At 36.3% G+C, this 26,071-nt stretch overlaps 1 protein-coding gene across 1 annotated transcript; it reads left to right on the forward strand.

Moving 5' to 3' along the window:
* Positions 1-1,833: 1,833 nt before the first annotated feature.
* LOC131973095 (ceramide kinase-like) lies at positions 1,834-25,013 on the forward strand. The gene is made up of 13 exons (XM_059334944.1): positions 1,834-2,173; positions 9,726-9,866; positions 11,000-11,122; positions 11,540-11,665; positions 11,752-11,818; positions 12,005-12,150; positions 12,898-12,972; positions 13,593-13,745; positions 14,217-14,322; positions 15,520-15,599; positions 16,370-16,575; positions 16,683-16,897; positions 17,794-25,013. The coding sequence occupies exons 1-13, from the start codon at positions 2,038-2,040 to the stop codon at positions 17,879-17,881; spliced, it is 1,662 nt and encodes a 553-aa protein (XP_059190927.1). The 5' UTR covers positions 1,834-2,037; the 3' UTR covers positions 17,882-25,013.
* Positions 25,014-26,071: the final 1,058 nt, after the last annotated feature.

A 26,071-nucleotide genomic window follows, 5' to 3' on the forward strand; every position in this document is an offset into this window, starting at 1 on the left:
TGCCAACTAACCCAGGTCTTCTCAGATATAATGATATTCATCATTCACAGGAGACCTTTGACTACAGAATGAGGACCTCTACCATGACCTTTTTAAGGACATATAATCAGGCGGCTTAGGGGCAGATTTAAGAAGAATGGGGACATGTCGGACAAAAGCACCAATTTTTTTCCACATGCTCTCTATCACCATAGGTTTCAATTTTTGGTGGGAGCCACTTCATCAAGATTGTGGACCAGATATGGCAGCCATATAAAGTCTATGAGAACCTATATATCTTCCAAGCTACTTAGAGGGTCAATCTTTGTGTCAAAATAGACATTTTCTGGGTTTTCTGAATCTAGTGATATTCTCAATAGCTTTAAATGATTCATTGGCCCAGAAAATGTATATTTTGACACAAAGATTGACCTTCTAAGTGGCTTGGAAGATATATTGGTCCTCATAGATTTTATATGGCTGCCATCTCCGATCAAAAAATGAAACTTATGGTGATGGAGACTTGTGGAATTTTATTTCATGTTATTGTTTTCTGGCGTGTCCCCTTTATTTAGCTAAGCTGCCTGACTAATGTAGCCGGTGATACTTCTGTACTTTGATAGGACTTTGATGCAGGAGTTGTAAGGGTGTATTTTTAGACTTTTAGATAACCTCCTGACAGGAAACCCAATACATCAAGAAACAGGAGACGGCTGTTCCTCAACAGCTGACCAAACAATCTAACACTCAAAGTCCACTTTCTTATGTGCTCTGGAGTAAAAGTGAAAATATAAGTTAGTAAAGCTCGGTATAAAGTATGCAGGTATAATCATTGAAATGTACTTAAATCATTGCGTCAAACTACCCCATAAGGAAAAATGTGCTCTGTGACTGATGTATTACGATGTATTATATCTTGCAGTTATGTAAAATGTATTATTTTAGTGTTGTAGTTTGATTTTCTATTTCTAGCAGAGAGGAGCTTTGTTCTTCCTCCAGGATCAGTCAGAGGACGTGGTGACGTACCTGAGGACATACGCAAAAGAGTTCTGATGCATTCAGGTGCTGTACAAAATGTTGGAATTATGACTTAAAGACAAACCAATACAAATAAATTATCAGTGAGAGGGGAGGAGGATAATTCACCAATTTTAATTTAATCTGCAATAAAAATTAGGATTAGTATATTAGTATAGCGACAAAAAATAAATGAAGATTCAACTGAATTTGAGAATGTAATGTTCTGTGAATAACATTTATGTAGGACAAACAGGTTTGCATTAAAGTGCACTGCAAAATACAGTCATGGAAAAAATGATTAGACCTACTTTGTTTTCTCCTTGCTTTCTTGTTCAATTAATGCCAGGTACAACTAAAGGTACATTTGTTTGGACAAATATAATGATAACAACAAAAATATCTCATAAGAGTTTAATTTAAGAGCTGATATTTAGCCATTTTTCATTTTTTCTTGATAATAACCAAATCATTATCAAGAAAACCATGGAAAATGGATAGAGCTTTCTATAATAATAATAATAATAATAATAATACTTATTATTATTATTATTATTATTGTTGTTGTTGTTGTTGTTGTTGTTATTATTATAATAACAGTTTATCTGCATTTTAAATTAGGATTAGTATATTAGTATAGCGACAAAAAACAGATTCGATTGAATTTGAGAATGTTATGTTCTGTCAATAACATTAATGTAGGACAAACAGGTTTGCATAAAATTGCACCGCAAAAATTGATAAATTAGGATACATTTGAAATAGTCAGTTTTCTGGCAGCACTTGAACGCACCACCAGGTCCCTCCTCCTTCCGGTAAGAAACCGCTATCTGTCAGGAGAAAAAAAAAACATCCCGAGCTGAAATCCGCTACACGGACACACTTTTACTGCCACCTCCGCTCTTTATTGTAGTTATTTTACGGGGGTCTGTATCCTCACCGGACACACAGAGAGAACATGCCCGGACAGAGGTAACCGTCCCCGGGCTGCTGCTGCCTCCTCAGCCGGCTGTAGGACAGGAGCAGGACGGACAGACGCAGATGGAGAGGCCGGGCAGACTGCTGCTGCTGTCCGAGCTGCGCGTCAGAAACGCGGCGTACGATGTGAGCCTGAGCCGGTCCCTGCTCACCTGGAAGAGACGGACCTCCAGCCCGGTGTACCACCCGTTCAGACCCAGTAAGACCCGAATAATATGTCTGTTAATGCCCGCGTGTGTTTATCTTTCTGTCTGTCGGCCTTTAATTCACCGCGATATCCCGTGTGATAAACAAAGGACTTAAAGGACAAACAGAGGACATGTTGGACACACAGAAGTGGAGATAACACACACATTAATGTACTTTAAACAGCATTATTTAGTCCGGCTTGTAACAATGAGTGAGATATGATATATCCGGTTACATAACGCGCAACATCCACTCTGACACCCGATATGTGGAGGTCACAGTGAGGCTACAGGCGACACACAACAACAACACACCAGACCCCATTCGTTTTTTGCTGTATTTTAGATACAAGGAGTAAATAAAGGCAATTAAATTATTAACTATCGTCACACTGTTATTATGTGAAATAATCGCCTAAGTCATTTTTTGTCAAAATTGTTGTTTTTTGGTTGTTGTTTTTTGCCTAAATCATCTCCTCATAGCCACCTATGGTAAAATCTCCTACATCCTCAGTTGATCACATCATGTGGTTTCACCCCTTTAAGATAATGGCCTATGTCAATTGTGTGACTTAAGTCAAAATAAAATGTGACTTAGGCAATTTTTTTGAACATGCCTTTGTGACTTAAGCAAGATATGGTAACACTTTATTTTGAAGGTGTCTACATAAAAGTGACATGAGCGTGTCATAAACATGACATGGGATGTGTCATGAACATTAATGACACTTTGAAGTAACATTAATGCTCATGATACTTAACTCTTATGAGCTATTTTTGTTGTTATCATTATATTTGTCCAAACAAATGTACCTTTTAGTTGTACGAGGTATTAAAATGAATGAGAAATTGGAGAAAACTATGGTGGTCTAATAATTTTTTTTTCCATGACTATAGATAGATAGATAGATAGATAGATAGATCATCAAAATACAATATAAATTAACCAATTAATCATTAGGTATTATTATGGATTTAAGTTCCTTGACAGTATATAAAGTTGGTAACATTACATCAATCTGGAAAAATACTACAACCCCGATTCCAAAAAAGTTGGGATGCAAAATAAAAAACTGTGTTAAAATGGATTCTGTGCTGATAACATGCAGTTTGGGGCAAAAACCATGCAGTTTTTCTCACACAGTATAAATGTGTTATTTATTTTTCCTTTATAATATTTGAATATTTCTGCACACTGGGGTCCCGACACAGTCTCTGAATTGCATGAATTTGATATCAATGGAAAGCTGAGACTCCAATTGTATCCATGTGTGTTGATGTTAGTCCCCATGGTAGTTCGTTGGCGTGAGAGCATTCCTTGAAACTTGACCTCACTGTATAAAATGAGCTGCTGTGACCTCTGGGATAATCACAGCCTCATGAAACTTTACAACCACAAACTAGAAACACAAAGTATTCAGAGGATGTATAGCCCTATTCAGAAAATAAGTATATATTAATTTAATAATGTCGGTATGGACAGGGAGTATAAATAAGGCAAAAATAATAACCACAATTATTTTGGTCAACATGATTATTCATTGACTTTGGGAACATCATGTATTTACTGAGCTTAAAAAATATATATCCAACAGTGGATATATATATATATATATATATATATATATATATCATCCACTGTTGGATATATACATTTTTAAGCTATATATATCATCCACTGTTAGATATATACATTTAAGCTATATATTTATATATATATATATATATATATATATATATATATATATATTAAAAAAATTAAAACATAGTCATTAGATATAATTTAATCATATATAATTAAGAAGTGAATAAGAAATACATTTAATTTGAAAATAAATAAACTTACTGTAACATTAGTGAAGTGAACTACAAAAAAATATTCAATATAAAAATAATAAATAAAAATAAATTAGATAAAATATGTTATCAATCTAATAAAAACTACTAAACATATATTAAATATATTAAATAATAAATTACTTTAAAAACAATATTTTGGTATATAACTATATTTAACATTCAAGTTAGTAACTCTGTGAAAACAGGCAAACAAGATGCGTTTGATTAGTAACACAAGACAGAATGCAACACAATATTCGTTATATCTCGATTATCTTGTTTTCATAATAGTTGGAAGCCAAAATAATATTAGATTAATTACCCAGCCCTAATAATAATACTCACAATAATAATAGCAATATTTTCTTTTATGATTTTTTTTTTATTGACCGTTTCATCTTTATTATTAGAGCCTCAGTGTTCATTCAGGTGTGTCCTCAGTCTGACAGCTGAGCTGCGTTCAGGAAACTCTTTGAATATTCAAAGCAGCAGATCAGACTGAAGCTGCTTCAGGTTCACTGACTCACACTTTTCTACACTGCTCATTGTTTATGTAGGTAAATGTACTGAATATTTACCTACATAAACAATGGAGTGGAGTGTAACTAAGTACATTTAGTTAATTTAGTACTCTACTTAACCCTCAGGGCCCGTTCAAATTTTATGCAAACTTGTACTGCTTAGCACATAAAACGCATTTTTTTTAAAGCAAGCTATAAAATTTTTTACACATTATTACATTCTACTTTCATTGTACTGATTTTTTTCCCCCTACATCTGATCTAATAATTGATATCAAACACTAATTGACTTTTAAATATTTTAACCCTTTAAATGGCATGATTTTTGTCTTAATACCACCATGTTTTAGATGGGGGGAAAACTGAAAATATGAATTATTTAAAGTAAAGCAAAGTAAAAAATAAAATAAAAAACAGTTGAATTATTGCAGCCTGGAACTATTCAATGATTAGCAGCAACACTGATTTTGTTGCATTATTATTTTTTGTGCAGTGTCATAAAACGTGCTCTTTAAAAGCAATCTATAAAAAATATTACACATTATTACATTCTACTTTCATTGTACTGATTTTTTTCACCTACATCTGACCTAATAATTGATATCAAACACTAATTGACTTTTAAATATTTTAACCCTTTAAATGCCATGATTTTTGTCTTAATACCACCATGTTTTAGATGGGGGAAAAAACAGAAAATATGAATTATTTAAAGTAAAGCAAAGTAAAAAATAAAATAAAAAACAGTTGAATTATTGCAGCCTTGAACTTGTAAATGATTAGCAGCAACATTGATTTTGTTGCATTATTATATTTTGTGCAGTGTCATAAAGTGTGCTCTTTAAAAGCAAGCCATAAAAATATACATTATTATTATATTCTACTTTCATTGTACTGATTTTTTTCACCGACATCTGACTTAATACTTGATGTCAAACACTCATTGATTTTTAAATATTTTAACCCTTTATTTACAATGTTGAGGTACTTGCACTTTACTTGAGTATTTCCATTTTATGTCAACTTATACTTCTCCACTCCACTACATTTAGCTGACAGCTTTAGTTACTTTTCAGGTCGAGATTTAACATAAAAAAAACATGATCAATTTAAAGTGATTGGACATTTATATTTATTAAACCTCACAACAGTATATTAAGTAGGTCAAATGAGCCTTACCTTGAGAAAATTAATATAATAATAATAATAATAATAATAATAATGAGTACTTTTACTTTTGATACTTTAAGTACTTTTGTACTTTTACTTCAGTAAATGATTTGAATACTTTGGAGAAACAACAGATTTTGAAACTTTGTTATTTGGGGGTTTTTAAGTTGGGTTTTTTTGTTGTTTTTTTACTGAAATGCATTTTGGGAGATGTAGTTTACTTCTTCCCCCCTTTAGTTTTTTTGTGCACAGACTTGAAATAGTAAGATATATTTTATTTATTATTATTCATTTTCTTTCTTAATGTATCTGTTATTTATTATCATTATTATTATTATTAATAATATTGTTATTATTATGATTATAATTTATTCATTGATTTTTATTATTACTTTTTTTTTTTTTTTTTTTTTTACTTGATATGAATTCCTTTACTTAGCTGATTTTTACTGTTTTTTATTAGTTTTGGGACTCCTCTCTCTCTTGACTCTCCCCAGAGAAGCTGATTTATTGTTGTTTTTTTGTTTTTGCTTTGACTGAAATGCATTTTGGGAGATGTAGTTGACTTCTTCCCCCCTTTAGTTTTATTTTGTGCACAGACTTGAAATACTAAGATATATTTTATTTATTATAAAAAAATTTCTTAATTTATTTGTTATTTATTATTATTATTATTATTACAATCATAATAATAATAATTATTATTATAATCATAATAATAATCATCATTATTGTTATCATTTATTTTTATTATTACTTTTTTTTTAATTATTTTACTTGATATAAATTTCTTCACTTAGCTGATTTTTACTGCTTTTTATTAGTTTTGGGACTCCTCACTGTCGACTCTCTGCAGAGAAGCTGGTTTATTTATTGTTGAGCGTGTTTTATTTAGGCCGTCCTGGCTGAGCGCTGCTCTGTGGAGTGTTTGGTAACTGTGTGGTTCTCCTGCAGGGTTTTGTGTTCCTTCATTCACTCGTCGACCAGACTCAGGTAGGAGATTTAGCTCCCACGGTGCCACGGTGCAGCCTGTAGTTTAGTTTGTGGTGCTGCTGTTTCAAAAAAACATGTTTCTGCGTGTGATGGCTGAACTTAACCTGCAGTTACGTTCCAAAATGATTCAAATTTTCACATCCTGCTTCTTGATTAGCACTAAAAAATGCATCCTAAAATCTAAAAGATAGAAACTGGCTTCATCCTTCATTCATGAGTTTTTTAAAACTCCCATTTTGGAATAAAACTCATGTTTTCACAGTAGATAAAGTCAGTTTTGTTGCTGTTTTCCATCAACATCCAGCAGAAACATGCTGTCCTCCTGGTGCAGTGATTGATGTGTAGTTTGGTTGAATAGTTTCAGTAGTTTGTTTAGTTTGTAGTTTAATCCGCTGCTGCTGCTTTCAGGGGGGGAAACTGTTTGATCTTACAAGGAATATTCAACATTTTGGAAAATCCTTGTGAGAGTGAGATGTTCAAATGATCATTCTCAAGATAAATTAATTATTTGCAAGCTGGCAGTCAGAAAACTGCAATCTGCCAGTTATTTTCATGGATAACTGAATTATAATTTAGTCTGTGATATTTTTTGTTGTTTCTTTTGTCTGAGTAAATCATTAAAGATTCACACCTGAAACATAATCACACACACACACACACACACACACACACACACACACACACTCAGGTCTACACTGTTGTTGTTTCTGTCATGGTGACAGTCAAAGCACCTGAGAAAATGAATCAGAGGAGACGCAGAGGTGCAACAAACACTGAAACAGATCATCAGTATTTGTTCATTTAAGTTGGATAAAGCTGCAGTTTGCAAACTGAACGTTGCAATAACAATTATAAAACACACAGAAATACAAGAGTATTAATTTGAGCAAAACTAGCTTACTGTATCAAACCTTGTTAGCATGAATTACTGAGTTTAATTTTATCTAAAACTTATTTAAACACAAAACACATTCAAGATTACTGTGAAAACTAACCTCATGCCTCTTCGGGGCCTAGAATATAAAACATTGAACTCCTTGACGTTATATTTACAGTTTAGTTTTACGATTGACAGGATCAAGTCTCTTTTTGTCCTTTCAAAATAAAAGCATCTGTTATCAAAACTGGCTTTTGCATATTACTGTATATACAGTCGTGAAAAAACATTATTAGACCACCCTTGTTTTCTTCAATTTCTTGTTCATTTTTATGCCTGGTACAACTTAAGGTACATTTGTTTGGAGAAATATAATGATAACAACAAAAATAGATCATAATAGTTTAATTTAAGAGCTGATATCTAGACATTTTCCATGGTTTTCTTGATTATGATTGAGGTTATTATCAAGAAAACCATCGAAAATGTCTAGATATCAGCTCTTAAACTATTATGAGCATTTTTTTGTTGTTATCATTATATTTGTCCAAATGAATGTGCCTTTAAATGTACCAGGTATTAAAATGAACAAGGAACTGAAGAAAACAATGATCTAATAATCTTTCCATAATTGTAGTAGCCAGATTACAGGCTAACAAGATGATTACTGACACTATACTATGAGATTGTATTTTAATTTGAGTCACAGAAGTGATCGTGCCTGAGGGCGTCACAGCAGACCTCATTTTTCCCTCCGTCATCACAGTTTTCTCACTCCTTCCTCATAGTTAACGTTGTGTATTACGGGAATGTGAGTCACTGACTGAAGGCCTCAGGTGGTCCGTGTTGTGAGTGTGTTTATTGTTTTACTTAGTCACAAAAAACACAGACAAACTGTAAATGTTTACTTGTAAACCAGTTAAGTGTGTTCATTTTTAGATTGTGAGGAGACGCCTTCGTTTAATGATTTAAAGTATGTTTAACCTGTCAAAGCCGGCAAAAATGATCAGAGTCATGTCTTAATATCCTCAGATATCACCTGTTGTGTTTACATGCACGTTAAATAAGAACGTCACCAATATTTAAACCAACAAAATGCCAGAAAAACAGCAGGTTTTTTTCTTTTCATTATAAGAATTGGTTGTTTCTTTAAACACAGTGGTTGCTTTAGATATTATTATTATTATTATAATTATTTATTTATTTATTTATTATTTATTTTAATATATTATTATTATCATTTTCATCATACATATGCTGTTATTATGTATTTATTTAATTGTATTTTTTGTAATTTATTTTTGATTTGTTGATTTGGTTGTGTGGTATTATTTTGTTCATGTTTTATTCATTTATGATATTTTTGCTATTATATTATCATTACATCAGTGGCGTAAAATGGTTCTTAAATGACAAAAATATATCGCACTTATTTCTATAATTACTGTGATAGGCCTAATGATGTATTAATTTAGCTTGTATTAAATATATTTATTTATTAAAAGCCTGTAAACACCGAAATGTCTGTTTTTGAGTAAATACCAAAATACCATTTACCAACTAAAAAAGTATTTTATAAAAGACACCAAGCTTAACAAGATCAGTGTGAAATAAAATAAGAAAAAGTACAATAAAATTAAGTAAATTAAATGAAAATACATTTCAATAACACAAAGATGGACATTATTAATTACATGCAATCAATTTAAATGCACATCTAACATAGAGTGCAGGTTATTAATTACAAATAAGTAATTATTTCGATTTCAGATGAGGTTGCATTTCTTCTGGAGCAGAACCTGGAGGTTATGGTTTCATGTCAGTTCCACTTTGAATCTTTTATTGTGTTGTTTTCATTTGGTTCCTGTTCAGGTTTCAGTTCATTTCTCTAAATATTCTGTAAAAGCTGGAAGTTCATGGTGCGGTCATGTGCTGCAGAGTGGCTCCGAAATATGAAGCATGAGAGGTCGCTGCTGGAGTCTAAAGATAACAAACCATCTGTGTGTGTGTGTGTGTGTGTGTGTGTGTGTGTGTGTGTGTGTGTGTGTGTGTGTGTGTGTGTGTGTGTGTGTGTGTGTGTGTGTGTGTGTGTGTGTGTGTGTGTGTGTGTGTGTGTGTGTGTGTGTTGTGTGTGTGTGTGTGTGTGTGTCTGTTTGTGTACAGGTGTGTGTCACAGTGTGCCAGTGTCAGAGATCATCTCTGTCAGAGAGGAAGAGGATGGGGACATCAGCAGACGAAAAGACGATGGCAGCTGGAAAAAAATCAAAGAGAGACAAGGAAAGGACTGCAGGCAGGCCTTCACAGGTAAACACATCTAGAAACACATTAAACACATTAAACACATCTAGAAACACATTAAGCACATCTGGAAACACATTAAACACATCTAGAAACACATTAAACACATCTGGAAACACATTAAACACATCTAGAAACACATTAAACACATCTGGAAACACATTAAACACATCTAGAAACACATTAAACACATCTAGAAACACATCTGGAAACACATTAAACACATCTAGAAACACATCTGGAAACACATTAAACACATCTAGAAACACATTAAACACATCTAGTAACACATCTAGAAACACATTAAACACATCTAGAAACACATTAAACACATCTAGAAACACATTAAACACATCTAGACACACATTAAACACATCTGGAAACACATTAAACACATCTGGAAACAAAAATGAAAACACCTGGAATCAGTAAAATAACTTTGAGAAACACATCTGTACACCTGGAAATGTGAATGGAAACACATCTGGTAGGACATATGTTGCACATGGAAACATACATGAAAAATCAAACATTGAAACGCATAAATAGAAAATCATCTGGAAATGTATCTGGCAGTACAATAAACAGATGTGGAAACACATCTACACAGGCACCTAGAAATAGTAGATTACATAGTGAAACACATCTGTACACAAACTTAAACATACATGAAAACACGTCTTAAAACATGAATGAATGAATCAGGAAACACATTAAACACCTGGAAACAGTAAAATAAAATTTGGAAACACATCTGTACACATGTGGAAATATACAAGAATAGAAGAAAGAAAACACAGCATCTGGATGAAACACAGTAAAAAAAAAAGTGGAAATAAACTTGTACACACACCTGGAAGAACAATAAACAGATGTGAAGAGACAATTCAAAAACACTAGTAAACAGATCTAGAACGCACTTGAAAAACACATCTTGAAACAAAGAAAACGCATCTGAAAGCAAAACCAATAAACTAGAACATCTGTATGTATAGTAGATACACCTGGAAAATACTCCAAAGAATAACGACCAACACACCTGTTGATGTAGTAAAAACATCTGGAAACACACTGAGAAATGAGCCTGTTCAGTTCTAGAAGGATCAGTTCTGACTTTGTGTCTTTTGTCTGTGTGTCAGTGTTGTACGTGGAGAGGGCTCAGCAGCACCGCTGGCGGTGTGCTGAGGTTACCTTCACCTGTCCAGAGGGGGCGCTGTGTCAACAATGGGTCTCCAGCATCAGGGAGCAGCTCGCAGCCATCGGTACGACTCCACACCAACACAATCTGACTAACATACGTGTGACTGTTTCCAGAAACTGTCAGTAACATCTATGGTTGTCAAAAGTATCAATACTCAAAAAAGTATCGATACTAAAACGTTGTATCCGGATACGATGCTCATTTTCAAAAGTATCGAGTATCTGAAGCTTGTTATCATAGTTGCAGTTTCTTTTTGCACAACTGTTTTTTTTAATTATAAATGTTTAACCTGTGGTTCTGTTAATTTTTACATGTTGCATTTTTCTTGTTGATAAAAATATTTCTGTTAAATTTTGGGGTCTTTGTTTTTATCTATATTATCTATATATTTATTTTCCTGAGTATCGGTATCGAGTTAAAAATTTTAGTGTTGTGACAACCCTAGTAATGTTGTTGTTGTTGTTGTTGTTGTGTGCAGCCAGCAGACCCAAACACCTGCTGGTCTACATCAACCCGTACGGCGGGAAGCGACAGGGGAAACGCATCTACGAGCAGAAAGTCGCCCCGCTGTTCGCCCAGGCAGGCGTTTCAACGCACGTTATTGGTACGTCTCGTATCGCTCACTTCCTGTTCTTGGCTTCCCCGACTCAGGGACTATAAATCTAACACTGTGTGTGTGTGTCTCCATAGTGACGGAGTACGCCAATTATGCAAGGGACCACCTGAGGACGGAGGCGGAGCTGAAGAAGTTTGACGGGTGAGTGTCATGTCCCCGACAGCCAGACAGCTAATGTTGGTGAACCGCCAAAATAAAAGCACCACAGAGAGAACACACATTGGTCAGGCAGTTGGAATGACAGTAAACATGCTGATTAGGCAGAAAAAAAGATTAAATAAAAGACTCACTGCACCCTCTAACATGGTTTTTTTAACCCCGGTTCAGGGTTGTGTGTGTCGGAGGGGATGGCATGTTCAGTGAGATCATCCACGGGCTGGTGTGGAGGACGCAGATCGACGGCGGCGTGGATCCAAACTGTCTGGATGAGGCTCTGCTCCCCTGCTCGCTCCGCATCGGAATCATCCCCGCAGGTCAGAAACACAGATGTGAAAAAATACTGCTTTTTCAGTGGGCCCTTGAGGAGGCTGTAGAGGTCCTTGAGGAGTTTTTAGAGGTCCTTAAGTTATAGAACAGCTCACAGTTTTTAAGTAATATAGTTTCACTATTTATAAACACAAATACAACAAGAAAAGTGGAAATATGTATAAGGTGTACAGATGAAAGGCACACATCAGCACTGTCAATTGTTTTTTTATCAGTCTGTCTCTACTGATATATTAAAAAACTTTTATTCCTATTAATACAACACACTCAGTAAAGAGCCATCTCCAGAGGTTTATTTATAAAGCTCAGATTTGGAACGGAGGTTAAAATGTTGATGTGAACTGAACCGAGGTGGACACTGATGTGATCTTAGAAAGACAGTTGACAGCCAATCAGAGAGCAGGATTCTCTTGTTACCGGGGTATAAAGGCAGGTACCGACTGTGGCCTCGTTTCTCAGGATGTTTTTTTCTGTTTGGTTTCATTTGTGTCCTTTTGTGTTGTTCTGTTGTTCTGCTTTAGTGCTCCATAAATATACACACACACACACACACACACACACACACACACTCAGTCATCGGGGAGACATTAATTATCTCTGCAGCAGTGGAGAAGCACCTCACCTGGTTAATTAATGGCTGCTGATGCTCGTTGCTGCAGTGTTGTTGTTTAAAATGTGCAACTTTCTATTTAAACAGGCAACAGTTATGAAAATAATCAGCATATTTCTTTCAGGTTCAACTGACTGTATCTGCTTCGCCACGGTGGGCACCAATGACCCCGTCACCTCTGCACTGCACATCATTGTGGGTCAGTAACATGATCTCACCCAGTTCAGCAGCACACAGGTTGATTAACATCTTATACACAGGACAAAAGACGTGTTTTCCATAAAGAGCTGCATCTGCAGGTTCTGCCCATTTCACAGCAGTTTTTACTCATTTGCAAACATTTTAATGGAGTCTAATTTAAGTAATTTTGGGCACTATGATTCCTTTTTCCTGGTATCTCAAGATCATTTTGTATCCAGGTTATCCTCCAACATAGTTGCATCAAATGTGATGTCACCGAGTTTACTTTGATTTCAGGGTGTGATGCTGCCATCTGGTGTTCTTTTAGGAAATAGGCTGCAAACACACGCTTGTTGGAGGGCTTAATGTACAAATAAAAGTAGTGCAGTAATAACAAAAAAATAATAATGACAATAATTATTATATTTATATACATATTATATATAGATAATACAATTATTAGTATTTTATTAATTTATTTTGGTACAATAATTTGTATTATTATAAATAATACAAATTACTATTATTAATAATAGTTTATATTAGAATAAATTAAAATATTTTATGATCATAGCACCACACAAGTATAATAATTACTATAATAAAAATAATAATAACATGAATAAAATGTGTGTTCAGGAGACTCGCAGCCGATGGACGTGTGCTCGGTTCACAACAACAACACCTTCCTGAGATACTCCGTCTCCCTGCTGGGATATGGTTTCTACGGCGACGTACTGACTGACAGCGAGAGGAAGAGATGGATGGGACCGGCCAGATACGACCTCTCAGGTACAGACATTTCACATATACATGTATTTTTTTTAATGAATTTTCAAAATAAGTGTGAAATATGTTCCATTGTTAGAGCTTTCAAAAGTATATGAAGTAATAAATAATCAGTAATAATGATCCAATAATATAATGGTATAAAACTGACAGTATCCACTCTGCAATGTGAGAACTTTTAATCATTTAAGGACATTTTGTTACCAATACTTCTCTATTTTTACAAAATTTTAAACTTTTACTTACTCTCGCTTGTGAGATCCAGATAAACTAACTAAGCAATAGTTTATTAATATGCACACGCCACCTGCTGGACAGGAGTGGGAATTACTTTAATTATGGTAGATCGACCCCAGTTTTCTAATCTATTGAAATGACGGACGGCCTTTCCGTCATTATTTTTAAAAAATCTCAAGGGTAATCATTGGTTGTCCTGTTTATTTAGCTGTGATGTTTCATGTTCCCGCTCTGCAGGTGTGAAGATGTTTCTGACTCATCACTACTACGAAGGAACTGTGTCCTACCTGCCGGCCAGAGGCATCATGGGAACGCCACGGGACGCCAACAAGTGTCGATCCGGGTGAGAGAGATGCTTTACACATGTTAAATAAGAAGAAGAAAGAAAGACTCAGAGTCTGGTTCACACTGATACACTGTTTTTTGTCCACTCTGCACTTTTTGCATGGGATATGGTGCAGAATGAGTGGAAATTAATTTAATTAAGCAGTTTTAAATCTAAACTTAGAGTACTTGAGGCCTGGGTGATTATATGATCACAAGAAATTTCAGGTCGATTACGGTGATCAGCTGTGAGCATATTTACTCGATCAAACATGTCGAAAATGTGCGTGACAACAGCCAATCAGAGTCAACCTTTTCCTGCTCCACTGCTGTTTGTAAGTTGCCGGAGAAAGAAACAGAAAGACGGAATGTGGAGCTAAACGTGGAGCTGAGGGCAACAAAATAGATGTCTGCCATGACTTGGAGCAATAAACCAGGGAGGTTCAGGTGAATGTTGGGAAATAGCAAAGGAAATTACAATCTATCTGCTGCTCTATCGAGAGAAAACTAACATTCACAGCACAGCACTTCACACACAGGTATGGTGCATTCAGTAGCGTCGGAACGGCTATGGTGCGTTCAAGAGCGTTGGACATATGAAAACTTACAGAGAAACAAGTTATTACTAAATGGAACTTGGTTCAATAAACAAGTTAGCAAAACATAAACAGAGTGGGCTTTCTGACAACAAATTTTTTCTCACAATGTGCTTATTTTGGGTCTTTTTTTTTTTTTTGCCGTATCGCCCACCTGTAGGCCGACTCTACAATATGTATGTGTTTTCCATAATCTGCTTGTAAATAATCCTTTCATTTGTTGCCTTTTGTTTGTGTTTTAACTGTGTAATTTTTTAACTGTGTTTCGTGATTGCTGCTTCCTATCTTGGCCTTGAAAAAGAGGTTCTTAATCTCAGTGGGATCTTCCTGGTTAAATAAAGTTTCTCAATAAATTTAGCAGCTAAAACAATTTGGATCCGGTTAGATAACAATTTAATTTAGTATCCTACTGTGTTTAGTTAATTTCAGATAAGCTGCAAATGTTTAATTCTGTTCAGGTTGCGTAAAAGTGAAACAGTTTGGTTCAGTTTGAATTCAGTGAGGGCTATATAACGAGTAGGCTCAGGCGATCTAACAGTTGTAGCTAAAACAGATGTGTTAGTGTGAGTTTTAATTATTTTTACTTTAAAATAACATCAGCGTGTCTGTACATTTTGCAGCTGTTTGGTTTGTCAGCACAACGGGAGGCTCCTTTCAGAGAAAGCTGAGAGGTACGAGGTGGACGAAACATCAGAGAGCGGTGAGTCCAACAAATTCTCATCCCGCACTTCTCAAATACTGTTAAAAGAAATAGGAAAAAAAAGAGAAATACTGAATAGTACTAGATATCATGTGAAACTGTTTGATTTTTACCTGAAAGTCACAAATACTGGAAGCAGCTGGAAAATGGAAGCCTGGTTTCAACAAAAGTGATAAAAATACACCTTTTAATACATCCAGAGCTGACGGATTTACATGTTGTTAAATGTTAAAATATATTTAAACTGTATTTGAAAGTGAAAGTGGCCCGTGAGCAGAGCCCTGAGGCACGCCTGTACAAAAGAAACCGGGTTTACAATTATTGTTTCATTTTGTGGGCTTATTAGAATCAAAGGTTTTTACTGAGGGAATTCTGGATGTTTATTTTTATCCCTCCATAAATCAGAAAATACTGAATGTGATATAAATATAAATCAGGCTATGAATGATATATGAACAAATCTTTCTGTAAAAACCTTCAGAATATATAAATTACCTCTCTGGCATTAACAAGTAGGTGATTAATCCTTTATTAATGTTTAAGAGAGAATGAACAGTGTATTTTTTAGGTTTTACACCAGGGAAAAACATAACAAAACAGTAATGATTTATTAATACTTTATTAAAACTAACAATTTCAAGACCGTTCTGCGGAGCTGTGGGGTTTGTTATATAAATAATAAAGGGAATAAAACTAGGGAGTATTCACTAAGATGGAGAGTATGAGAAAAAGACTCATATCTGTGTTTTTTGGGCTGGTTTTGGTTTTAGAGAGTGACAGTGAGTGGAGGACGATCCGAGGGAAGTTTCTGGCTATTAACGCTGCCAGTATGAGCTGCGCTTGTCCTCGCAGTCCCAAAGGCCTCTCGCCTGCCGCTCACCTGGCTGACGGCACCACCGACCTCATCATGGTCCGAAAATGTTCCCGCTTCAACTTCCTCAGACACCTCCTACGACACACCAGCAAAGACGACCAGGTGATGAATCAGTATTCTGGTTTTCTCCATATCATCATAATAAAAAAACACCAAAAATCCCAAACACCTGCCGTCCTCCTGACCTCGCCTTGTTCTGTCCCGTGCAGTTTGACCTGACCTTTGTCGAGGTCCACCGGGTTCGCCGTTTCCGCTTCACGCCGCGTCACTGCCAGAGTGATTCGGACCTGGACCTGCGGGAGAGCGGCAAACACCAGATCTTCAGCCAGATCTGCCGAGACCACCCGGCCTGCGGCTGTGCCCCCGCCTACAGCAGCTGGAACTGCGATGGCGAGATCCTGAACCACACAGCCATCGATGTCAGGTACAGCGACCCTCCTGGAGTCTCTTACTTTGATCTTGTCAAATATTTAAACCCAGGTTCAAACTCTTTAACCCTCTGAACCCCGAGGACCTGCTGGCAGGTTTGAAAAATGGTAGAAATCATGTGCGACAAATGCTTCTGTCAGAAAAAGTAGCTTAATAGAAGCTTAAAATAGTGGTATTTTATCAAAATCACTTTATTCGACATGTCTAATTTAAAATTCAGCAAAAAATAAACCATTTGCACTAACAAGATTCTGTAAAAAACATTAAATTCTGCGCTCCTCAGCAGAACTGGGAAGGCATGAATGACGCAGCTGAGATTAACAGTAATGTGACAAAAATTCAGCAAAAACGTAGTTAATAAAATGGAGACAGGTCAATATGTACAGCATGTGGAGCCCTCATTTTTTTTCGAACACTTGTGGCCACTTGGAAACAAGTTTAATATAAAGGTTCAATTTTATTCAAATTTTTCAGTTCAGCTCAGCTCAGGATCAGTTTAAGCTTGCTTCTTTTTTTATTCTTTATTTTATTATAGCTGTGTTATTCCGCACAAAAGACATTTCTGAATTCTCCCTACTTCTAGCCACAATTGTGCTGATTCCATTGAGGTCGAGCACTATACCAAATCTATTAGAAAAAAGGCAATAAAGCAGTGAGAGAGGGAGAGAGCTTCATTATAAAAACATTTAAAAACGATTATAACCATCAAACAGTGTCCAGCATAGACAAGATTCCCTGAAACCACAGTTTTCCTTAATTTGATCCACACTTGTTGAAATCAATCCAGTTTAAGGAGAAAAGGCTGAACTTTAGGGTGTTTATGCTGCTGTCAAATGTTCAACATTGTGTTAGGTTTGAGAAACAAGCTTCTCTTTTGTTTTTGTTCCTCAGAGTGAACTGCCAGTTGATCAAGCTGTTCGCACGAGGGATCGAAGAGCCGACAGTGTTTGAGGATCTCACCAACCCCTGTGCAATATAGGCCCACACCCCGATTATATTCCCTGTCAGACACTGGAGTCATCGCTCTGCGTCACTTTTGCTGCCCGCTGTCACGCGACACTCACCACATCCTTCTCACCGGGAGACTCGACAGGATTTACAGACTCAAGTTTGGGTGTTACGCAACACAAATAAGCACCAGGGAAGGAGACAAAACTTTACTTTTCTGGGTCCAAAAGTGATTCGGAAGTGAGGTGTAGTCTCTTCAAAGTTCAGTTGAGTTATTCCCTGAAAACTAGCAGCTGTTTTAAACACATAATCAGAAAATGATTGGCTTGGAGAGAAAAGCTCCGCCCTCAGATTATGTTTGTTGGTGTCGAATGGTTGCTGGTGTCTGGCACCTGATTTATTTTTATTATTGAACTGAGACCTGCCCTGTTTGATCAGATTCTTCTCCTCCGATCATGACTTGGTGATCTTGTCACCTCCAGGTTACAAATGTTACAGTAACAATGAGTAAAGGAGCAGCATGGATCAGCCTCTAGAGTCTCACAATTCTCTTAATCCACATTTCTAAATGACTTTGGATTTTAAGGTCCTGATTTGATTGAATTTTTTTATTTTAAACTGGCTCTGCCATTGTTAGACTATCAAGTCTTGATTCGTAAGGATCAACAGATGACATGTCCTTTACATTTTCAAATTAATCTTGAAAATCTAAAATGTAGCTTATATGGTATAAAGTGTGACATACTGACATGTTTTTCTGGCCATATGGTCAAATGTAGATTTCGCCGATCCTGCTTTTGATAGATGACTGAAATTGAAAGGTCATTGAGATCCATTTTCGATTTCAAACTGAAATTGTTACACTCTTACTGACTTATCTCATCTGTTAGGAGTCTTGACTTGGACTCACTCTGGTTTCAGTCTCGAACCTGACTTCTCTTAGTCCAGATTTTTTCTCTCAGTCCAGATGTTTTCTCAGTCCAGATGGGTTTTCTCTGAGTCCAGATGTTTTCTCTCAGTCCAGGTGTTTTCTCTCAGTCCAGGTGTTTTCTCTCAGTCCAGGTGTTTTCTCTCAGTCCAGATGTTTTCTCTCAGTGCAGATGTTTTCTCAGTCCAGATGTGTTTTCTCTGTGTCCGGCTGTTTTCTGAGTCTAAATGTTTTCTCTCAGTCCAGATCGGAAAGAATTTTGCAATCCTCCGACTCGACCCATATTTGGACCTGGCTTTGAGGTGATTATAAAACTGCTCAGACTTTGACTTATGCTATATGTATAGCCTTTCTTCCATTCTTTATTGTTCTGAAGTCCTCGACTCCCATTTCTGTCTAGAGAGGTTGTTTTTTTCCAGTATTTTGGACTCGGCGCAGTCTTGACAATTATTTGATTTTGTTTTCTTTTGGTGTTTTTACTCTGACTTGTCCTGACCTTGGCCACTGGTTATTCTCATCTGTTACAGCGATCTTCTTATTTTGACTTTATTTGACTGGGACTCGTCTCAAATACTGTTGAATAATGCCTAGATTGTTTTTCATTCGCTATGTTTGCTACTGTATTTTTTCAGATTATTAGTGCTCAAATCAGTTCTCGAGGATATTGTCTCAAGACGTTTTTTTCCTCTTGTTTCGTAGATGAATTGCTTCAATATAGCCCTGCTGCAGATAGCAGACTGCTAGTTATTTTATTTATTCAGCATATAAGTAGAGTAGACGCTGTTACAGAAATTTTGGCTTATTTGCACTTTTCAAATAGTTTGAATTATTTTGAATACTCCAAAATGATCCTGGATTTGGAATAATCTGTTACATGTTTTAAGGATGCCAGACACCTGCCAAGTCATTCATGTTCAGCGTCATGTGATTATTCAGGGTCAGGGGTTGAATCCCAGTCCCGAAAAGTAGAAAGTAAATCCCCTTCACATGGTCGGCAGACAGGAGATTTATTTTCCACTGCTGAACTTTCCTCTTCAGCTGTGTGAAGGTTTCCAGAACTTTCTGCTTTTCAAACAGATTTGTCTCCAGTCCTTCATGTTTCTTTCGAGTTCAGTCGTAGCTGTGAAGTTATATTTTTACAAAGTTAAATTCCCAGCACTTCAGAAGAAAAAGACAAACCTTGACAAATTTCAAATTTTAGTTTTTTCTGTCAGTCAAGCTGGTCGTGGCTGAGCGAGCTGAATGTAATTTAAATCTTCCATTACATCTCAATATGCAAATGAACTGAGCAAACGCAGGACTCGAAGCAAATCTCCTGAAAGAGCACTGCTTTAACACCAATGTTTCACTCAAACTGTGCAGATATTCTTCAATCAAAACAAAGTTGTAGCTGTTAAATCTGATCTCAGAGTGGCGTGATGTTCTGAACTTATTCTGTTTTGTAAAACCTCAAGTTAATCATCTGAACCTTCCACAAATCAAAGATTTGCATACATCAAAAGACCAAAAGAATACTAAACTATTTCCTTGCACGGCAGCTGGATTCTCGTCGTAGTGAGAAATCATGCAAGAATCGCAGAATCAAGGGATTTCAAGTTTCAAGTAGTGCTTTTGTGTCACACCACCAGAGACGGTTTAGGCAACAGACAGATGGTTCATCCAATCAGCTGCCAGGTTGACGGCTTCTGTGTAAAAAACAATCTGGCTCATCAGGTTGACGAAACCCCCCAGTAAAGAAACAAAAACGACCAAAAAAAACAATGTTTTTGGTTGTTTCTTGGCGTCATAGCTCCAGCCTCTAGTGTCATTATCAGGTCAAAATTGAGTTTTTCAGTTTGTCCAATAAAACCGGCAAAAGTAGCAATTTTCCCATGAGCTTCAGCTGCAGCATGCTATCTGAAAGAGCTACAATAATGTAGGAAGTTAGTGGTTTATAGCCAGATCTGGGTCGTTGATTAAAGCATATTTTTGCAGGTTGGGCAGGCGGATTAGCTCTTAAACACACTAAGCCAACGCTGTTGTTCACTTGTCGCAGCTCTTTTTCTGCCAGAATGCCAACAAGCTCATAAATCACACACTGTTTGGTTTAAAAGTCAGATTACCAGCAATCAATCATTACACTAATGTAGCAAAACTCACTGTAAAAGAGGCCCAATCCTTGAATTACAACTTCCAGGTCCATCATGTGATGCCATGGGGCCCAAAAAGACTTTTTCCTATCATCAGCAGATATTTCCTTTTTTGAGGCACATCAACTTCCCAGAATATATCAGTTTTCCATGTCCTACAAGTGCACTAAAGCTGAATATTTCCTTCCTCCGTTCATGTGAATGAGCTTGAGACTCTACACCTTTATGGAGCCCAATAGATGTGAAATATACGCGTCATTTTATGCATTAAAATCTAACTTTGACACTGTTGTTCACATGTCGCAGCTCTTTTTCTGCCAGAATGCCCACATGCTATCATAACTCACACACTGTTTGGTTCAGTGTAGAAAAGCCAGCATACCAGCAAATGTTCATTACACTAATGTAGCAAAAATCTCTGTAAAAGAGGCCAAACCTTAGAAATACAACTTCCAGGTCCATAACGTGATGCCATGGGGCCCAAAAAGACTTAAAAGTTAACTAAAGCTGAATATTTACTTTCTCCGTTCATGTGAATGAGCCTGAGACTCTACAGCTTTATGAAGTCCAATAGATGTGAAAGATACAAGTTATTTTATGCATTAAAGTCTTACTTTTTTTGGTTTTATGCCCCACTGATCAACTTTCATAGGAATGAACAGGTCCCTGCCTCCAACACTGTATCCAGTCAATAATTCTATAATAATAATAATAATAATAATATAATTCTTTCAAACTCACTTCTCACAACCAGTAAACATATGCAACCAGTGATGAGGTCACAGCAGACTTAACCTTGTTTATAAAGTGTCACTCGCCAAAAAGTTGACAATCACTGCAATAATAGTTATTTTGGGCGTTTAGTTTTTGAATATTTTTCAACAAAAACTACACATTTTCTCAACTAAAACACAAAAAAGAGAATATTCTCAACATTTCAATTTATCTAAATGTGAAAAAAGCTGATTACCTCACACACAAACAACAATTAGGACTTGTATTTTCTTTGTGGAAGGTTCATTTTATTGATTTGAAGTTCAGTTGATTCTGGGTTTGTGAAAGGAAGCTGCACTGTAAAGTCCAGTGTTGATATTCAACCATAATCTCACAAAATAACATGTTCACTAAGTCTTATTTTTGCTTTGTTTAATGTTGAACTCTCACAGCTCTGAGCATGTCGTAGCCTGATGCTAAAGTCTCTGTAGCTGCTGCTCGCTGTGTTGATCACAATACAACATGTAGCTGCATCATCTGTAACATTATTTTTCCATCTTTACTAATATTAATCACAGTGAAGTTGCATTTTCTCAGGATAAGGATGTCAGTTTGGTTCTCAGATCTTTTCAGATCACTGGAAAATGTCTCGAAGGATGAAACTTTTAGATTTTATGACCCTCAGCACCCCCTTAAGGACAAATTTCACATGTTTTGATTAATCGTAACTTTGACCAGACAAGAAGTCGAGTATCAGCACTGGACTGTCAGACTGTCGATGCTGTTTGTTACTTTGTGTGTTTGTTTGTTTGTTGACAAAAGAAAATCCAGTTTCCTCTCTGCTGACGTCGAGCTGGACTCAATCAGATGCAGCTTAGAGGGAACCAGTAGCAGCTCACGGTGCTCCAAACCACCAACCAATCAGCTTTTTTTCTTGATCCCAATCTGACCAAATACCAGCCGAAGTTTATCATGTAGCTGTCTGACAGCTGTAGCTCAGCCTCGAGGTCTTCACAGGTGCAAAATCCTGGATGGAAACTCTACCAGAACCATACATATAGGGGTTTTCGATGAGGTGCTTGCCGGTGCTTGCCGGTGCTTGTGTGGTTCGCAGTTAGTTCAACTTGAGACCAGCTCTGAACTGTTTGCTCTTCCACAGGCTCAAGAGCCACGTCACTATGTCACTGCTAACTTCTTTATATGTCTCCACTCTCTGCAAGTATAATAACAACAGGAGACTACATGTCTCTACAACACATCTGTGCTGCTTATTTTAATCACTATGGACGCCGAATACATTCTTATTAACACTAAGCTTAAGATGTTAGTGTTGGACTTAGTTGTAAGCTAACGCTAGCAGGCTACTGCTAGCCCAATAGCCCACTAGCACATATCAATCACATTGCAGTTAAACAAATCAAATAAATGAATGATACACGTTTTAGTTGGTCTTGGTCTTGCTAGCCCGCTAATGCTAGCACCCTATCAATCGGCTGCTAACACAAGGAAGCTATGATCGGCCGCTAACGTTGGCATGCTATGATCAGCCGCTAACGTTGGCACGATATGATTGGCCGCTAACATAAGGACGCTATGCTCGGCCGCTAACGTTGGCAGGATAGCGCCTATTGATTACATTGCAGATAAACAAATCAAATAAATGAATGATACACGTTTGAGTTGGTCTCTCTCAAAGGCACAGATTTGGTGTTGGTCTTGCTAGCCCGCTAACGCTAGCACAATATGATCAGTCGCTAACATTAGCACGCTATCGATCGGCCGCTAACATTAGCACGATATCGTGTATCAATCACATTGCAGTTAAACAAATTTAATAAATGAATGATGGTCTTAGTTGGTCTCTTACAACAGCACCAACGGCATCTTGTTGGTCTGATAGCCCCGCCCCCAGTCCCTGACTAGCGGTTTGTGGTTCAAGACCAGCAGAAAGTTGGTGCCGCTGTGGAACCCGATTTCCCGGCCAGGAGCCGGTTCTTTGGCGGTGGAGAACCAAAGAACTGTTCTCTATTGGGCACCTGACAGGTACCGCAATTCATTTTCAAAGAATAACAAATTGAAAACAGAGAACAGCAGCATTAGTGCAACAACACAGCCCTAAAAAGAGCTGATTAAATTGACCATAATGTTAGTAGGAACCTGTGAAGACCTTTAGCTCGGCCGTCTGTATCGTGTTGATTTATCTCTTAAGTTGTAACGATGTACAATCAGAGTCTGAATGTTTGCTGTAAAACCTCCAAACAACAACAACAAACCAAATGTGTCAACATGTGCACACAGAACAGAGGTCGACTGATGACGGATGAATGAGGTGGATTTAGTATTTTTTATTATTATTATGAGAGGATGAAAATATTTATTGACATTTAGCGGCATGTAATTATTAATTAAATGTTTTGTGCTTTAGTACAGTAGATTTAGCGTCCGGTCAAACCTGGAACCGGCCCGTTAATTTGCATGTTTTTGTGAACAGGCAGTGAACATAACCGACAGTAGCATCGACTGTATATAGAGATAAAACCAAAATATCTGGGGCGCCCCCTGGTGGCGGGCTGCAGTACAGCACCCAGTGGATAAGACATGAGCTAAAAGACGTCAAATAATTTTTTCTCGTATCACGCTAATGTTTGTTCAAGTGTTAATTTTTCTGATAAATTTGGTTTTAATTATACATTTCAATAAAACAGCTTGTAGCATCATGATTGACAGCTCGCATTGTGCTCTGATTGGCGAGATTTTGCAGGTAAACTTCCTACTTAGCAGACTCTGGCTGCTTTTTAATCATTGTAACAGTGAATAAGACATTTATGCTGAAAAGTAAAATCAGTTTTGTTTAACACACTGTAAAAAATGTTTGTAGAAATTACAGTAAAATTGTCAAATTGCCTCAGAAATAGGGCGCAAAAACTAAAAATCGAATATCACCATAGTAGACAATTATAATTACCATAAATCAAGAAAGAGTACAAAACTTTTAAACTGGAGAAAACAATTTTTTTCCCATGTAAAATTAAAAGAGAAATACTACAATGTCACAAGGACAGAATTCCCCTAAAAGAGGGACTGTTCAGTCAGATAATATTTAAATTTTCAGAAAACCCACTCATTGTATTTTTTTTGTAGTGAAGTTCTGGCAACCACAGCTGCCGGTATTTTACTGTAAATAAAACAGCAAATAAATTTTTTTTTTTTATTGTGCCGGAAACAGCAGCTCACCAAATACACCAGACTCCATTAATAAAAACAGTCATTTTACTGTGTCATTCAAAGACGACATAAACAAAATAAAACTCACAGAACTGCCGTTTGTTTCTCTTTCTCCTGCTCCAACAATCACTGTCTCTGGTTTGGTCAAAAATAAACTCTTAATTCACCTCCTAGTGAGTTTTATTTTGTTTCTGTTGACTTTGATCGAAGTATGTTTCACAACAAGGTAAAATTACTGGTTTAGTCAATGGAGTCTGGTGTATGTGGCGAGCACGATATAGCTGCTGTTTCTGGTTAAACAAAAATGATTTTGCTATTTTACAGCCTATTGTTCAAGCAAGACAACTGAAGCAAATTACTGCAAAATTCAGATTTAAATGTTGATGAGACCCGGCTATATTTACCAGCTGCTTTATTAGAAATCTGAATGGTGAAAAAAGGGCCTCCAAAATTTTCCAAAAAGGTCAACACTCAGAAATTTGATTCTCTCCCTTTTGTGCATCCACTGTTTGCAGCAGAAAGACTGAAATGATCAGATTTTGCCATTAAATTTAGCTGATATATGAATGCTGGGACTTTAAAGCAGCACAGAGTGAAATACAGTCATGGACAAAAGTATTAGACCGTTGTTTTCTTCAATTTCCTGTTAATTTTAATACCTGGTACAACTAAAAGTACATTTGTTTGGACAAATATAAGGATTAAAACAAAAATAGCTCTTAAGAGTTTAATTTAAGATCTGATATCTAGACGTTTTCCATGGTTTTCTTAATAATGATTTTGGTTATTATCAAGAAAACCATGGAAAATGTCTAGATATCAGCTCTTAAATTAAACTCTTATGAGCTATTTTGTATTATTTTAGCTGTTATGTAAATTAAATGAGGAGAACCTCTCCAGTGTTGTGTCAGCATGAAGAGCATGAAGGATGATGGATTAGTTGTGCAGTTACAGATTATTTAGTATTGATTATTCTTTCTTGTCTTTTCAGTTTTCTCTAAAATGTTAATAATTGAACTCAGATGTCCAGTGAAGTGAGTCTTCAAACTCTTTCAAAATAAAAGTCATTTAGCTCAGTGAGTCCTCTCCAGCTGACGGAGAGTTTTTATTTTATTTTCAACACTGAAGTTCTAATCTGACAATGAAAACCAGTTTGAATCAGTCGACCTCGATGTTGTTATATGATCTTTACCTTCTGCTGTAGCCATTTCAGATATCAGGAATT

This window comes from Centropristis striata, chromosome 6 (genome assembly GCF_030273125.1).
Source record: "Centropristis striata isolate RG_2023a ecotype Rhode Island chromosome 6, C.striata_1.0, whole genome shotgun sequence".
NCBI lineage: Eukaryota > Metazoa > Chordata > Actinopteri > Perciformes > Serranidae > Centropristis > Centropristis striata.

Excerpts from the sequence above, each read along its gene's own strand:
- LOC131973095 (XM_059334944.1), top strand. The coding sequence starts at position 2,038 with ATGGAGAGGCCGGGCAGACTGCTGCTGCTGTCCGAGCTGCGCGTCAGA. Across the intron at positions 12,151-12,897 it reads CATCGGAATCATCCCCGCAG|GTTCAACTGACTGTATCTGC; the intron begins GTCAGAAACACA and ends TATTTCTTTCAG. Across the intron at positions 16,898-17,793 it reads CACACAGCCATCGATGTCAG|AGTGAACTGCCAGTTGATCA; the intron begins GTACAGCGACCC and ends TTTGTTCCTCAG.